Source organism: Physeter macrocephalus, unplaced genomic scaffold (genome assembly GCF_002837175.3).
Source record: "Physeter macrocephalus isolate SW-GA unplaced genomic scaffold, ASM283717v5 random_121, whole genome shotgun sequence".
NCBI lineage: Eukaryota > Metazoa > Chordata > Mammalia > Artiodactyla > Physeteridae > Physeter > Physeter macrocephalus.
This window is the reverse complement of record NW_021145407.1, coordinates 68,577-81,523: the sequence shown is the minus strand read 5'-3', so window position 1 is coordinate 81,523 and position 12,947 is coordinate 68,577. Positions and strand designations below refer to the sequence as shown.

The 12,947-nt window shown below is 66.2% G+C and overlaps 2 protein-coding genes across 5 annotated transcripts in view; one reads left to right on the top strand and one right to left on the bottom strand.

Moving 5' to 3' along the window:
* Window positions 1-2,999: 2,999 nt before the first annotated feature.
* On the bottom strand, window positions 3,000-9,183 carry MIEF2 (mitochondrial elongation factor 2). Of its 4 annotated transcripts, none has more exons than XM_055082432.1 (4): window positions 9,083-9,183; window positions 4,841-4,998; window positions 4,498-4,678; window positions 3,000-4,059 (listed from the first exon to the last, which is right to left on the bottom strand). In XM_055082432.1, the coding sequence occupies exons 2-4, from the start codon at window positions 4,985-4,987 to the stop codon at window positions 3,011-3,013; spliced, it is 1,377 nt and encodes a 458-aa protein (XP_054938407.1). In that variant the 5' UTR covers window positions 4,988-4,998; window positions 9,083-9,183; the 3' UTR covers window positions 3,000-3,010. The 4 variants fall into 4 exon arrangements, with proteins under 4 accessions (XP_054938407.1, XP_054938406.1, XP_023983674.1 ...); XM_055082431.1 differs by lacking the exon at window positions 9,083-9,183 and adding an exon at window positions 7,508-9,067; XM_024127906.3 differs by lacking the exon at window positions 9,083-9,183 and adding an exon at window positions 6,620-7,331.
* The window catches only part of FLII (FLII actin remodeling protein), a 12,621-nt gene continuing 7,083 nt past the window's right edge, over window positions 7,410-12,947 (top strand). The window contains exons 1-9 of the mRNA XM_024127905.3: window positions 7,410-7,548; window positions 9,100-9,210; window positions 9,517-9,588; window positions 10,701-10,781; window positions 11,109-11,194; window positions 11,279-11,440; window positions 11,571-11,674; window positions 11,988-12,163; window positions 12,248-12,405. Of these exons, the coding sequence (XP_023983673.1) occupies window positions 7,486-7,548; window positions 9,100-9,210; window positions 9,517-9,588; window positions 10,701-10,781; window positions 11,109-11,194; window positions 11,279-11,440; window positions 11,571-11,674; window positions 11,988-12,163; window positions 12,248-12,405 (1,013 nt within the window). The 5' untranslated portion in view covers window positions 7,410-7,485. The remainder of the gene's footprint in view (window positions 7,549-9,099; window positions 9,211-9,516; window positions 9,589-10,700; window positions 10,782-11,108; window positions 11,195-11,278; window positions 11,441-11,570; window positions 11,675-11,987; window positions 12,164-12,247; window positions 12,406-12,947) is intronic.

The window sequence follows — 12,947 nt, the reverse complement described above, 5'->3', positions numbered from 1 at the left end:
GTGTCAGGAAATGGGCTGCAGCGCCAAGAGGACCCAGAGCAGCGTCCCGGGTGCCCCACGCTGGCCTTGGGTGCTGTCCCCACAGCCTCAGCGTCTGTCCTCAGTCAACTAAGTGCAACCAGACTGTAACGTTACTGGGGTTTTTTACAAGATTATTTTTTCTGACTACAAAAGAAAAATGTACTTTAAAATGCAAACGTGGGGACTTCCCTGGTGGTGCAGTGGTTAAGACTCCGTGCTTCCAACGCAGGGGGCGCGGGTTCCATCCCTGGTCCGGGAGTTGAGATCCCACATGCTGTGCAGCGCGGTCAAAAACAAAAAAATGCAAATGCATTGGACACATGTGACTTAAACGAGGCTGAAGGCCGCTGTCTTGGAGGGGACAGGACAGAGGTGGGGCAGGGGCCCTGGATTAGGGCCGAGAGCTTCCCTCTCCCGTCCAGCTCCAGCCCCGCCTGTCAGGGCCCGCCCCCCCCCTCCCCCGGCCTTGGCGTGGTTTTCCAGCTTGGCTTGCTGACCGCAACCCCACCAGGAGGTTTGGCGAGACCTCTGGGGACCTGAGCAGGGTGCGCCCGCCTCGCCTGCAGTCTGCAGCCCTCAGCGAGAATGCTCCTGCGCAGACTTTCGTCAGGGCTTTTTCTGCTTAGTGATGGCGCGGCCTGATACCGCTGGCTGGGTCAGCTCTGGGGCACGAGCGGTGCCCGGTTGATGGACTGGCCGCAGTGGTCCCGAGGGGTCCTGCTCACCCAGAAAGGCTGCGTCTTGTGCGCGGAATGACCTTTTGCTGAGCTGCCTTGTGACGGGTGGAGGAGATGGTGAAGCTGTAGGTCAGCGAGTGTCTGTTGGCCCTTTCGCGCTACTCTTCCACCGGCACCGGCCGTCTGGTCACTCTGGCAGGTGGAATCACCGCCGCGCTCCTGGCTTCGGGTCACTTGGTAAAGCCAGGGATGAGGACTGCCCAGTTCAGCCGAAGGGTCTGCAACTCCGAGTCAGAACCGCCCTCGTGAAAGGGGTGAGAGCGAAGCTGGGCAGCGGCCGCCGTGGAGGCCCCAGCACGACAGCGCGCCAGATGCTGGCCTTGGACAGGGGACGTCGCCCTGAGCGCCTCGTTTCTCCTCTTTAGTTAACTCTGGCTTTTTTTACTGAAATCACGGTACGAGGGGAAACCGAGAGCTACCTGAAGCAGGAGGCAGCCAGAGGGCCCGCGAGTGGGGTCGGGTCGTCTGAGAGGGGCCTTGACCCCGCTCGCGTCCCGACTGCTCCCAAGCCACGCCTGGCCAGCCCTTCACCCATCGGCGCCCAAGACCCCCAGCCTTGGTTGGACACGGGCCTGCAGCGGAGTCCTGGCGTGCTCGGGCTCGGTGATGCTGGACCTTGCATCCGGGACCTCTGGGTCGGGGGTGCCTTGCTTTGTGCTGTGTTAACGCTCGCGCTGCTGCCTGTGAAGCAGGTATTCTGGAGCCCGTTTTACAGGGGAGGGGGCCAAGGCCGCCCCCGCCTCCAGCCTGCCCCCTGCTCACCCTCCGCTGCCATCACAGCTGCTCGCCGCTGAGAGCACTCAGGCCCGGAAGCCCCTGAATCAAGTGACCCAACGGCCCTCGGGGAAGCCAGTCTCCTGCCCCCCGACCCTCTGCGGAGACCGAGCCTGTGTGAACACCCGTGAGGCAGAGGCCACCCGTGGCCCTGCACCCAGAGGTACACACTAGCACCTCCTCTGGCCCCTGTGCTGGCCCTCGACCAAGGGAGGCCTCCGAGCCTGTCCCCACTTCTTGTCCCCAGTCCCAGTTGGAAGGGGGACACACACAGGATGGGAAGGAGAAGCAGCACAGGCCTGGCACAGCCGCGGTGGCCCCACCGCCAGCGCACGTGGCCCCGAGCCCTCTCCAGCCTCGTCTGCCACGTGGTGACAGGAAGTTACCCACGGCCACGGCTCCTATGGGGACACTGAGACGCACTTCCCGGCCTGTACGACGCGGGGTCCTGCCCTCCGCTCCTGGGGCCACGTTTCTCTGCACGCTGACGGTGCTGGCCGAAGGGCTGTGTGGCAGCCCTGCCCGTCCCGGAAAGCACAGGGGGCTCCAGGGGGCAGGCTTTGGGGAAGAAACGAAACCCTAGCCAGCTGCTTCCATCACTAAAGCGAGACGTCGCTCCGGGAATCTTGTAATGTCCTCTCTCCGCGTTAACCGACTTTTCTAATTCAATCCACCGCCTCCAAGCTGATCCCAAGCTCCTCTGGTCAACTTTACAGAACCTCAAGTGGCTGCGCGAAGAGCCCAACATGAGTCCCGTGGACGTTTGAATTTTTCCTTTTTATTCTAGTTCACGGTTCTTGAGGCATAGCTTTGCTTCAGCAGAAAGGATACCAGAGAGAGGAGAGACACCTGGGAGGGGAGGCAGACAACCCCGCCCCGCCCCAGCCAGCTTCAGGGAGAGTGCAGGGTCAGCTGGTGCCAGCACCGCGGGGGCTGGGCCCAGCAGCAGCCCGGGGACACCCTCAGCTCCGGGCCAGGTGGGCAGCACACACAACCTTAGCTCCCCCAGTGAGGAAGGGGCTCTCCCAGGGCCCCCGCTGCCGGAAGCGGAAGTGCCCTCAGCTGGAGGGGAAGGGCCTTCCCCCAGGTGAGCCCCCGCTGGCCCACGTGAGAGAGCAAACCAGACACGCAGCACGGAAAACGCCAGCCTGTCGGTCAGCCGAAAGCTGCGTCCCGAGGGTTCCAGGTGACTTCGGCTCCTGGGGGACCAAACGCCGTGTCCACAGCCCAGCACCAGCAGCCTGGAGGTGCCTGCGCCCGAGGGAAGCGTGACTCACCCTTGGGACAGAAAGAGGCAACCTTACCCCTGCCCAGGACTCACTGTGGCTACGGCGGGCCCAGGCCCTGGCATCGGCCCTGAGGCCGAGGGGTGAGTGGGAGTGCGGGCCGCCCAAGCTGGCGCTGACCCGTTCTGGGTAAAAGCAAGGGCGAGGGGTTCTCGACGCCCGGGAAGGACGCATCCGCCTGGGCCCACGCCTCTAGAGCAGCCCCTCGGGGGCCCGCAGGCCCCAGTACAGCGCACAGCCCATGTCGTCGATGTCCTCCTCCCGCAGGCCGTCCAGGAGATTCACGCCACGGCTGAAGCGGCAGGGCAGGCTGGCCCGCTCCAGGCTGCCGATGAGCAACTCCAGGGCCTGCAGGAAGCGCTCCCCCAGGGCCTCCTCGCCCCAGTCCGCTTCCTGCTCGCCCAGGTGCAGAACCACCTGGGCCAGGGGGCTGCGGCCCAGCCGCCCCAGCGCCGGGTGGCCACGGCAGACGCCGCAGAGCAACAGCAGCAGCCGCCGGCGGGTCCCAGCGTCGCGCTCATCCAGGGCCCGCAGCTGGGCAGCCTCTGCCGGGTACCAGTCCTGCAGCCAGAGGTTGCCGGCCAGCCCCTCCAGGGGCCAGGCCAGCAGGAGGTCTCCGGCCTGGGCGCCAGCAGTGGCCAGGAGCACGGCCACGCGGAGGTCCAGACGCTCGTGCTGCACCTCGAGCAGCAGTTCCTCCGAGGCCACGCACGGCCGGATCAGGCACCCGAGGAGGCTGCCGATGGCTGGCCAGTTGACGGAGGCGGTCAGGGCCTTGCGGACCAGCTCCAGCAGGACCCGGGAGGAGAGGTAGCCGCCCACCAGGAAGCGGTCCCAGGGGCTGCTCCCGCGGGGGTGGAACTCCAGCTGAGTCCTGCGCACGGCCCAGCAGCGAGGGTCCCGGGCTACGGTGTCCACACCGGGCACCAGGCTCCACAGGCCAGGCTCCAGCGCCAGGGGCACCAGGAGACGCACGGGGTCGGCGGCCCCCGCCTGCAGCCCGTCGTAGAGCGGCCCGCCAGGCACGAGCGCCCCGAAGGGCAGTTCTGGGAACTTGTTCCGCAGGTACGCCTGCAGCTCCAGGGCAATGTCGCCGGCCAGCTCCTTGGCCAGAGCCACGTGGGCCACTGGCATGGTCACGTGGTCCCGCTCGAACGCCAGCAGCTTCTCCTGGAACGTCAGGCACACCGACGGCACTGGGGAGCAGAGCTGAGGCGACGTCGGGGCGTCTGCGGGCCCCTCTGTAGGGCGAAGGGGCGGGGGGGGGGGTCCGTCAGAGGGACTGTAACGTGATCACCTGAAAAAGCGCCAAGCTCAGGTCCTCACGCACAGTGAGCGCTTGATGACAGATTCTCATCATCCGACGCCCTGAGGCTGAGATGGCTTCACGCAGGGTGGGACACTGGCCCCCATCTGAGGGCCCTGCCGTCCTAGTGCTGCCACCTTGCTCCAGGGCCACCCCCCACGGTCCACGTGCTCTGGTGGCTGGAGCCTCGACACCACCCAGGACGGGGAAGGACAGACAAATGCGTCATTAAACACTCAGGGAGCCCACCGCCCTGGGGGAAGAGGGACCCGGATGGCTCACACGTCAGTCAGGGGCAGGGCCTGGCTGCATCTCCTGAACGTGGCCACCAAAGGGGGCACACCCAGATCAGAGAGGAAGGGGTGCCGCTCACCTGGGGCTGGCGGGGAGGGGGCCGGGGGCGGCACGGGCTGGCTGAGGGCCGCGGGCCGGGGCCGGGGCTGGAGGCGCGGTGTGGCCTTGAGCAGGCTCAGTTCCTGCCAGCTGTCCTCCAGGCACGTGGAGTCCTGCTTGGCGTCGTCCTCATCCCGAGGGCTGGTGGCCCTGTCAATGAGCTGCAGGCAGTGACAGATGGGACAGCTGGAGCCCAGGTAGGAACGGCAGGGCCGAGGGCAAAGCCAGGCTTGGGGGGGTAGAGGCAGGTGCGGCCTCGGGCAGTCCCACCATCGCCACCCTGCTCTGGGAGCCCCGGGGTCACCGGGCCAGCCCGGCCTTACCCGCTTCACAGCCAGGGTGGCAATGCCCAGCACGGCAGCTCCGCCCACCCCCAGCACCAGGCGGGCGTTGGCCAGAAGGAAGTCCACAGCACCGCCCAGCACCTCGCCGTCACGCCGCTTGCCCCGATTCTGGGAGAACTCCGCCATGGTCAGTCTGCCTGTGAGGGAGCCAGGGTGCGGGGACTGCTCAGCGAGGGGGCCAGCCTGGCAGCAGGGCCGGTGCTCTGGCTGCCATCACGCTGGGATCACTGAGGCGAGCCCACGAGGGGGCTTCCTGAGAATTTCTGAGGAGAAAGGGGCCACTTGCAGAGTTTCTTGGGAGGAGATGGGCAACTGCAAACAACCCCCGCCCCAGACAGGGGGTGCTCACGGAGAAAGGCCCCAAGGCCCACGGCAGGTCAGAGGACGGGGACAATCTTCCCCATCCCGTCCTCCAGGCCCCCCGACGTCACCAAAGGCCATGAGGTGGATCTTATCGACACCACCCCCATTCTACAAGGAAACGGGCTGCTGGCCCACACGGTGAGTGCTGGGGACTCAGACCCACAACTGCAAAGCCTCTGGGCTCTTGCCCACCCCTATGGCCAGGTCCCAGGAGCGGCCTCATCTTGGTTCCTGACCAGGGCTGGCACTGCAGGAGGAAACCAAGGCCCAGAGAGGACCACGGCTTGAGGTCCCAGGCAGCCTGCCCCGGACGGCCACTCGGGCCTTTGGGGGGACCTCAGTGAAGCTCAGGGGGCCAGTTGCCCCCCAAATCTCAGCAAGGCAGGCCCCAGAGACAAGGCTACCAGGTCAGAGAACAGGGCAAGTGAGATTGCCCAGGCCACCCTGGGGGCAGGAGCTTCCTGTCAACAGATACGTGCCAGACGATGTTGAAGGCCCCGCTGCAGCCAGGTAACTCTAAAGACCACAAACAGGGTTAGCCCAGTGCCCTGGCCAGGGGCCTCTCGCCTCTCGGGCTTGGGTCAATGGTGGGTGGGAAACCGACCTCAGCTGCTGGGAGCCCAGGCAACAGAAGGTAAGCTGAGCGCCGGAACGCCCCAGATGAGGTTCGCTCATCTGTAAGGTAGAGCAGGTGCGGTGAGGAAAGGTCCAACGTGAGGAGCCCCAGTGTGGGGCTGGGAAGGCAGGTATCTCTGCCAGGCCAGTGCGCTAAGCCCCAGCTCCACATTCTTACAGGGGACCTGCCCTCAGGTCCCGAGCACTGAGGGGGTGTGACCAGGGGACAAGCCCAGGAGACCAGTCAGATGGCCAGGAAGGACTGTCTCGCTGAGGACGCCCGAACAGATGACCCTGAGCTCAGAACCAACTCAACCCCCAAGGACTTCTGCCGCCCTGTTCGCGGCGGGTGCCCGGGCTCGGTTGCCAGGTGGGGCCGGCAGCCCCGCCCCGGTCCCAAGCTAAAAATAGGCAAGAAGGCCGCGGGGGGGGCGGGGTGACCCAGCGTGGCCCCGCGGCGGCTTCCTCGTCGGGGATCAGTACTGCCACCCGCCTCCAAGCTGTAAAGCGCTCAAAGACCCTGCCTGCCTGAGCTGGGTCGCGCAGACCCCAACCAGGAAAGGGAGAGGGCGAGGCCGGGCCTCCCCTCCCTCCCCTCCTCCAAGCCCCGGCCGCGAGGGTCACCGAGGCCCTGGGAACGCCGGGATGGACCCGGGATGGACCCGAGACGGACCCAGGACGCGACCCGACCTCTGCCCGGCCCCGGCTCTTCCCCGGTGCCCCCTTTTCTGGCAGGGACCGCGCGGCTGGCGGAGGCCACGCCCCGTGCCCCGGCAGTACCTGCGTCGCTCCTTCGGCGCCCCGGCCGGGGGACGCAGGGGGCCGCTCGGGCCGCGCCACGGGGCCGCCTGGGAATGGAAAGTGGAGGACCCAGGAGTCGAACGCCGAGGCCGGGGTCGGGCGAGGGCCCGGCGCTCGCAGACGGGCAGGCCTCGGCTCCAATCGGAGCGCTCGAGGTCCGCTCCCACGTGCCACCCTGAGGCCACCTCAGCCAATGGCGGCCGCGCGCTCCTCAGGGCGGGGCTTCCCGGCGCGCTCCGTCTTAAAGAAGCAGGGCAGCGCTCCCGGCCGCGGCCAGTGGAGACGCGAGCCTTTTCCGGGCCGGGCACGCACTCAACGGGGCCCTTGGTCACTGTGGTCTGCAGCCGCCTCTCCGGCCTTGTCACCTACTAGGGCCGCTGTGTGCCGGCCCGGGGACGCCTCCCTCGGGGGGCGAGCGGGCACGTAACCGCGCAGCCGGGGGCCGCCTCCGAGCGGGGACGCCGAGGAGCGCGGGCGCTATCCCCAAGCGAGCGTCTCCCGGAAGGAGGCCCGAGGCTCGGAACGAGAACCCGGGCGTCCTGTTGTCGCTTCCCCCGGGCGCCCGAGCCTGGGCCGGAACCACCGGGGTGCTGGGCGCCGGCCAGCTAAGGGGACAAAGCCGCGGGCCGAGAAGGCCCTGCGGGGCACAAGCGCGCCGTGCTCTTCGAGGCCCCGCGCCCCCCGGGCCGGCCCCGGGCGCGTCCGGAACTGTGGGCCGGGCAGCCGCGGGCTGAGGGGTGGGGCCGGCGCGCTCCCCGCCCCGCCGGCTCCGCGCTCCCCACCCCGTGCGCCCCGCCCCGCCCCGCCAGCCGCCCGCTCCCCGCTCCCAGCAGTCGAGCGCCGCCATGGAGGCCACCGGGGTGTTACCGTTCGTGCGCGGCGTAGATCTCAGCGGCAACGACTTCAAGGTGAGCCTCGGGACGGCGGACGGGCCCCCCAACCGGCCCATGCGCTTCCTGCGTGCCCGGGACCGCGGACGGGCTCGCCCGGGCCCCGCCCCGAACCGACACCCCCAGGTCTCTGTTTGGCGCCCGCGAAAGAGACCCTGGGCGGGCGCACGCGGGGTCTCGGAGCCGCGTCGGGGTGCGCGGGGAACCCCCACCGGGCCTCTTCCTGGCGCCTGGCCCCGGCCGGTGGCCCGGGTCGGAGCTCTTGCTCCCGCCTCCCCAGCCCTCTCTCCCCTCCCCTGTGACGTCACATGCCCAAGCCGGGCCCTGACTCACGGCCGCGCCGCTGGCTCTGCCCTGCCTCCGCCTGCCCCCCCCATTCTGTGTGGGCTTGGGCAAGTCACTTCCCCTCCTCGAGCCTCGCTTTCTCGTCCGGTGAGGGAGCTTAAAACCAGCCCTCTGGAGGCAGGAATTAGTTGCTGTGGAGAGAGTGGTGTCGAACAGCTGGGCGAGGGTCTGGGTGGCAGTTGTATGAGCAGGTGCTGGACTGATTGACCCGGGCCACCAGGAACCCGAGCCCAGCCCTCCAGCCAGTGAGGGGACTGGGGGCCACAGTGGTTCTGGACGCCTGAGAATGAGACTGGCAGGGTTAGGGCTGGTGACCAGAGACGAGGCCCTGAGAGTTGGCCTGGCTCCTGGAGGGTGATCCCGACTGCAGGGTGGGGTGTGGGCAGGCTCAGGCTGGGGGCAGTGTAGCGTGAGCCTGTGTCGGCAGCGTCCGGCGGCCCCGGCTGTGGCTGGGGTCGGGGGTTGGGCCAGGGCCCAGGAGACAGGCCGCCTTCCTGCGTTTAACTCACGTGTGCACACTTGAGCCCAGGCACAGGTGGCCACTTTTCTCTGCCCCAATCCTCACCTGCTCACCTGGGATCCCCGTGAGTCCTCTCTAGACTGGGAGAGTCTGAGTCACCTGCTGGGAATGTGCCCGGAGGGGGAAGGGGACACCAGCCAGGGGCGCTGAAGGCACATGCTGCCCCAGGCTTCCTGCCACAAGGGCTGGGGGTCCCGAGGTGGGCGTTTGAATATGGGGAACGAAGGGGTGAATAAACTAACAAATAAGGCTGTGCCTGTGCAGGGTGGGGCGCTGGGGCCTCACACAGGGGGAGTCGACCTTGCCACTAGCGGCCATATGCTGATGGCGGGGTCAGAGCACAGGTAGGGCCTGGACGCCAGGCAGAGGCATTGAGCTGATGTAACCACACAGCTAGGTGTGTGGGTGTCACCTGGAATAAGCTTTCTTGGGGCCGAGAACACAACAAGAGAGACAGATTCTAGATCAGCAGCCGTCCTGACCGTTAGTTGTTCCTTACGACGCTTTTGTCATCAGGGTTTTGTTAGTTCTATTCTGTGGGCGAGGAAATTGAGGCACAGGGTGGCAGAGTGACTTGTCCAGGGTCACACAGCTAGTGAGAGGTGACTGTTGCTCTCAAAGGCTTCCGTGGGCAGTGGGGGCCACTGGGCGGTAGAGCAAGGGTACCCTGTCCCAGACCAGCCTTACCACGACATACCTCTCAGGGTGGCTACTTCCCTGAGAATGTCAAGGCCATGACTAGTCTGCGATGGCTGAAGCTGAACCGCACCGGTCTCTGCTACCTGCCGGAGGAGTTGGCCGCCCTGCAGAAGCTGGTAAGAGGCTCTGGGCAGGCCGGGAGGGTTCCTGTGGATGGGGCTGGCCAGGTGGGGAGAACCTGCACAGAACACAGATGTCACAGAGGAGGATGTTGACCACAGCAGAACTGGTGGAGATGGAGTGAGTACCCCATCCTGGGAGGTGTGCAAGAAGAGGTTGGGTCTGTGAGGGAGGGAAGCTGCAGAAACTGACTGGACCTGTGTGGCTGAGGGCCCCCTGGATGGGGCGGCGTTGTGGTGGCAGATGGGGGCTCCGTGGATGCCCCACCACCCTGCTGAGCCCCTCTCCCCGTCCCTGCCCAGGAGCACCTGTCAGTGAGCCACAACAACCTGACCACGCTCCACGGGGAGCTGTCCAGCCTGCCGTCGCTACGGGTGAGTGCCGCCCGAGGCTGCAGACCTCGGGCCGGGGCCCTCACGGGCCAGCACCTCTCGGCACCCGCACGCTGCGGGGGAGCGTATTCAGTAACGCCCTGTGTCGAGTAACCGCGGGGGAAGCGCTGAAAAACCCCAAATCCCACCCAGTTTGAACAACAAGTACTGTAGCAGCTGTTAGCAGCTGAGCGCCGTTACAGCTGTTTCACGAGAGCTTTTATGTGTTTTTCACCTTGTCTGAGTTCACAGATGAAGGACACTTGGCCACGGAGGCAGGTCGCACAGCCGGCAGTGGTAGAGCCGGGGTAGGGCGGGGCTCGGCCAGGAGGGCAGGTGGGCGGGGCAGTTCACTTGGGCCTCTGCTCTCCATGGAGCCCCCGTCCCAGACCCTCAGGCCTCGGCGAGGGTCATTCCCATCCAAGGTTGGAGCCCTGAGATGTTAAGGGCACAGCCTCTGGACTCGAGTGTAAATCTGAGCTCTGCCACTTCCCGGCTGCATGACCTTGGATGAGATCCTTCCACTTTCCGAGATGGTCCCGCAGTGACCGCCGTGAAGCAACGCGGTGGCACCACACAGACGCTGGGGCTGAGGAAGCAGCAGCGGTGGCTCTTATTAGTGTTTTTGTCGCTTGCAGTCATGGTGCCATCGCCTGGCCTGGCCCCTCCCCCTCAGCCATCCTGCACTAACTTCCTGCACTTTGGAAGTGTGAGCAAATTTCAGCCCTAAGGGGAGAGAAAACGGACTTGCTTTGAGTCTACGCTCTGACTTGTTTTTGGTTCAACCTTCTTCTGTACTAGAAGCCTTGGCTCAGAGTTCTATCCTTGTCTTGCTCTTTGGGGTTGGGAGGAAGAGGGAGTCCATCAGGAAAGGTCCCCTGAGATTCCGTGTGCTGGGCTCTGGGGCACATTTGAGTTGGGCTTTGAGGTATAAATAGGAGTTCATTGGTAGTCTAGAAAAGGCTTGCCAAGTAGAGAGATTATGAGTAAAAGCCAGAGTGAGAGAGCACTCAGGCCTGGCCTTGGTGGACTTCCGGAGGTGGTGTCCCCCCCAATCCCTGTTTCTCCTGGGGGGCGGAAGCTAGGAGTCACGGACTCTCATGGTGTATCCCCAGGCCATCGTGGCTCGAGCCAACAGCCTGAAGAATTCCGGAGTCCCCGATGATATCTTCAAGCTGGATGACCTCTCGGTTCTGGTCAGTGGTTATCTGCCACCTGGCCCTTGTGCCAGCCCCACCATTCAGTGCCCACCCACTGCGCTGGACCCTGGGCCCGTGGTGATCCTGTTCTACAGACGCAGACATCTGAGACTTACAGGGGGCGGGGTCTTGCCCAAGGTCACTTATGGAGTTGGATCCCTAACCTAGGCCCCCTTCCTCCCAGGGTCCCACTGTCTCTCTCTGCCCTGAAGCCCCCTCCTCTGCTCCCCTCTCAGTGCCTGTCCTGACCCTCGAGCCCGGCAGAGGCCCGGCAGGGTGGGACCAGCCCTGGTGCCCCTGACCCGGCCTTGCCCCTCCACCCAGGATCTGAGCTACAACCAGCTGACGGAGTGCCCTCGGGAGCTAGAGAACGCCAAGAACATGCTGGTGCTGAACCTCAGCCACAACAGGTGCCTGGAGGCGGGGCTGGGCGGTCCGGGGGCCGGTCCCGGAGGTGGGAGTGCGGCCCTGACCCGGCAGCCCTCCGCCCGCAGCATCGACGCCGTCCCCAGCCAGCTCTTCATCAGCCTCACCGACCTGCTGTTCCTGGACCTCAGCGAGAACCGCCTGGAGAGCCTGCCCCCGCAGATGCGCCGCCTTGCGCACCTGCAGACACTCGTGCTCAACGGGAACCCGCTGCTGCACGCCCAGCTCCGGTGGGCGCCCGCCCGGCCCTCCCCGCCGGGGCCCTGGCCTCGCGGGGGGTCGCGTCTCGGCCACCGTCGGCCTCGTGCTGCGGGCCCGCTCGGCCCCGGCCCCCGGCCTGAACGCCACGTCTCCCCGCAGGCAGCTCCCGGCCATGACGGCCCTGCAGACCTTGCACCTGAGGAACACACAGCGCACCCAGGGCAACCTGCCCACCAGCCTGGAGGGCCTGAGCCACCTGGCAGGTTGGCAGTCCCTGGGGACCCCTCAGCCCCTCGCTTCCTCACAGAGGAGGGCATGGTACCCTGCTTCAGTGAGCACCTCTGGGGGAAGGGGGTGCGGTTCTGTCACATCTCCTCCCGTTGTCACCGTGACGACTGGGAGTAACACCACGTCACGGGTAGGCTTTGTGCGTACGCCCCCTGCTCTGAGAAACCGGGAGGTGAAGTCTGGCACCGGAGGTCACAGAGCCGGGAGGGGGAGCCGGGGTTCACACAGGCCCGCCGCCCGTGGAGCCCACCGCAGGGGCCCCGGCTGATGCGCCCACCCCACGCCCAGATGTGGACCTGTCCTGCAACGACCTGACGCGGGTGCCCGAGTGCCTGTACACCCTCCCCAGCCTGCGGCGCCTCAATCTCAGCAGCAACCAGATCGCGGAGTTGTCCCTCTGCATCGACCAGTGGGTGCACGTGGAGACCTTGAACCTGTCCCGCAACCAGCTGACCTCACTGCCCGTGCGTTGGGGCCCAGGGAGGGCTGGGAGGCTGCCGGCCGCCCTGTGCCCGCCCCTGACCCACCCCTGCCCGTGCCGCCTCTAGTCGGCCATCTGCAAGCTGACCAAGCTCAAGAGGCTGTACCTGAACTCCAACAAGCTGGACTTCGACGGGCTGCCCTCGGGTATCGGCAAGCTGTCCAGCCTGGAAGAGTTCATGGCCGCCAGCAACAACTTGGAGCTGATCCCTGAGAGCCTCTGCAGGTGCCGGGCCGAGGCTGGGCGCAGGAGCACAGCGCAGAAACCCCAGGGTCCCAGCCCGACCCCTCCGCCCCGCCCCCGCGGTCTTCGTGCATCGTGGGAAGCGGGAGGGCTTGAGCTGGCTTTGCGGGTGCAGCCCCCAGAGCAGTCTCTGGGGGGATGCCGACGGGTGAGGCCAGAAGGGCTCCACTGCCACCTGCATTTGGGGCGCAGTGCTGCTTCCGTCCCCTCCTAGAGGTCATAGCGTCCACCAGCACGGTCCCCGGCACTGAGGACGGAGGACCTTCGGCAGCTTCCGGGCTAATCTGAGGGCAGAACATGTTTTTTGATGCCCTCTTGTTCGCACGCGGGGCTCTTTAGTTCTCGGAAGGTCCCTTTGAAAGGTGCTGCCCTGTAGAAGCCGCAGAAAGACCCTCCCGGTCACTTAGCCGTGAGGAGACCCCGGTCCCCCCCACCTTTTTTTTTGTGGTATGCGGGCCTCCCTCTGCTGCGGCCTCTCCCGTTGCGGAGCACAGGCTCCGGACGCGCAGGCCCAGCGGGCATGG

Coding starts and splice junctions, on each gene's coding strand:
- MIEF2 (XM_055082431.1), bottom strand. CDS start 7,589: ATGGGCCGGTTGGGGGGCCCGTCCGCCGTCCCGAGGCTCACCTTGAAG. Junction 4,999..7,507: donor ATCTACGCCGCGCACGAACG/GTAACACCCCGG, acceptor GCTCCCTCACAG/GCAGACTGACCATGGCGGAG. Junction 4,060..4,497: donor CCCCTCCCCGCCAGCCCCAG/GTGAGCGGCACC, acceptor TTCGCCCTACAG/AGGGGCCCGCAGACGCCCCG.